The following is a 2,456-nucleotide window of genomic DNA, read 5'->3' on the forward strand; positions in this document are numbered from 1 at the left end:
AGGGAGGAGTGAGGGAGGAGCCCTTACACTCTACGTTACAATACACACTTTCACTGGCAATCACTTCATGGCCACGCCCTAAAACACCCCCTGCTTTATTGACGATTTTAAAATCAACAAGACCATAATTTAAAAAATAAACATCTTTCGGAAATTGCAGAAGACTTAAAACTAGCAATTGAGACCATAAACTCATTTTGAAAATGTTTACTGAGGTATAAATAAAGTGAGAAGTGGGTCACTTTCTCATAGACTTCTACAGAAACCGACCTTCTTTTGCAACCGCACGTCGCCCTCTGCTGGAATTCAGATACAAAACAGGTTTAAGGCACTTCCGCGTTTGTAGCAATTCGCCGTACCGGATGCTTTGTCTATAGTCAACAGTCTATGGTAAGAATACTTATTACAATCATTAGTTGTAACAATCATTTAGGAACTACTTTGGCACCATCTGGTGGTGGTATGAGACATGACACTGGCAGATAACGCACACCGCTAAACTATCTGTAATCTATGGTATTCAGATAAAAGGAAGTAAATTGTACAGGACAAGGTAAGGTGTTAATCACCTACATTTGTAAATTAAGGGCTTAATGGGTAGTTTATGTATCTGTACGAGAACCAGAATATCTTGGACTTCTACCGACCTGGAATATGCCAGCTTGGGCAGCAGCAGATATGAGATGAGGCAGAGCAGGATGAAGACGTCGGCTGTCAAGAAATAGGCCAGAGCGCTTTCTGTCACTTCCTTTGCCACAGCCAGGTCCACAATTGATGCTACTGCACTCAGCGTGCCTCCCATAGCCTGGCCTGAGACAAAAAAGCGGACCTCAGTTAGTTGATTCAGTCTGTCAGTGCAGTCAAAAGATACAAAGCTGCCTCATGTCCCACCGTAAACACCTCCAACCGGTGGTTAATTAAATGTAACCAAAATGTGTGTGTGTGTGTGTGTGTATATATATATATATATATATATATATATATATATATATATATATATATATATATATATATTCCTAGCCCCCCATGACTCCCCATAAGTTCATCATACCTGCTTCTTCCTGCTCTGCACTGGACAACAGGCATTCATGTTGTTTTCACCAGTTGCCCCACACCACGTACAGTGGTGCGAGACAAGTTCACGATAACAAGTTATGTCATCATCCATCCATCCATCCATCCATCTTCATCCGCTTATCCGGTTCGGGTCGCGGGGCAGCAGCTCCAGTAGGGGACCCCAAACTTCCCTTCCCGAGCCCACATCAACTAGCTCCGACTGGGGGATCCCGAGCTTTCCCAGGCCAGGTTGGAGATATAATCTCTCCACCTAGTCCTGGGTCTTCCCCGGGCCTCCTCCCAGTTGGACGTGCCTGGAATACCTCCCTAGGGAGGCGCCAAGAGGCATCCTTACCAGATGCCCGAACCACCTCAACTGGCTCCTTTCAACGCGAAGGAGCAGCGGCTCTACTCCGAGCTCCTCTCGATGACTGAGCTTCTCACCCTATCTCTAGGGAGACGCCAGCCACCCTCCTGAGGAAACCCATTTCGGCCCCGGCGTGTCCCGCGGGATCATCGTCTTTCGGTCATGACCCAGCCTTCATGACCATAGGTGAGGGTAGGAACGAAAATTGTTATGTCATCAGTAAACCCTTAACGAAGCTGCTAAACAGGGACTACTTTTTGGTTTCATGACAGCAGAAAGAAAGGTATGTGCACAATGGTTTTGTATAAATGCTACAAAGACAATACGACCTGAATGAGCACTGTCCCTTTTATCTATTTTAGAGATGGGAATCTTTACAAGTCTTTGTAAAAAAATAAAAAAATAAAAAATAAAAACTGTTTCCATGCTTCCAAAGTCTTTAAAATCTACATTTTTTTGTCTTTGTTTTAGGACCTGTTGTATTTTCTGTTTTATTTGCTTTGTATGTTTATGCTTATGTAAAGCACTTTGAATTGCCTTTGTGTCTGAATTGTACTATATAAAAAAGGGCCATGCTTTACCTGATATAAGAGCCTGAGAAATCCTCATGGGGAAATGCCCGCTGATCCCGAACACACTGCCAGAGAAGAGGTTGGAGGCTCCGCTGACGACAGCCACACTGGCCAGCGTGACAATGAAGAACTCCGTCCTGCGGTCCGACATGTCCACCTTCACCAGCACCGTGGTAACCACAAACACCAACAGGATCACAAAAAGAGACGACAGGATCCGTACGTTTGAAGACAACCTAACACACACACACACACACACACACACACACAATTCAGCACTTTTCTGTTGGACAAATGTGTGTCAGTGAGCTATTGTGTATCCACAAATAATAAATATAAAATGTATTGTGCTGTAGAGATGCTGTTCAAAATGACACGACTGAAGGCCCTTGATAGAAGAAATTTGACATTGTCAACAAACATTTTGAGACAAAGAAAAACATCTGAGAGGAATGTGTGTG

The 2,456-nt window shown here is 43.9% G+C and overlaps 1 protein-coding gene across 5 annotated transcripts in view; it reads right to left on the reverse strand.

Moving 5' to 3' along the window:
* slc29a3 (solute carrier family 29 member 3) overlaps positions 1-2,456 on the reverse strand; it is a 6,541-nt gene that overhangs the window by 1,108 nt on the left and 2,977 nt on the right. For all 5 annotated transcript variants that reach the window (XM_032541094.1, XM_032541092.1, XM_032541093.1 and 2 more), the window contains exons 5-6: positions 2,005-2,231; positions 648-810 (exon numbers count right to left, since the gene is read on the reverse strand). In XM_032541094.1, the coding sequence (XP_032396985.1) occupies positions 648-810; positions 2,005-2,231 (390 nt within the window). The remainder of the gene's footprint in view (positions 1-647; positions 811-2,004; positions 2,232-2,456) is intronic.

The sequence above is a fragment of the Etheostoma spectabile genome, chromosome 17 (genome assembly GCF_008692095.1).
Source record: "Etheostoma spectabile isolate EspeVRDwgs_2016 chromosome 17, UIUC_Espe_1.0, whole genome shotgun sequence".
Classification (NCBI taxonomy): Eukaryota; Metazoa; Chordata; class Actinopteri; order Perciformes; family Percidae; genus Etheostoma; species Etheostoma spectabile.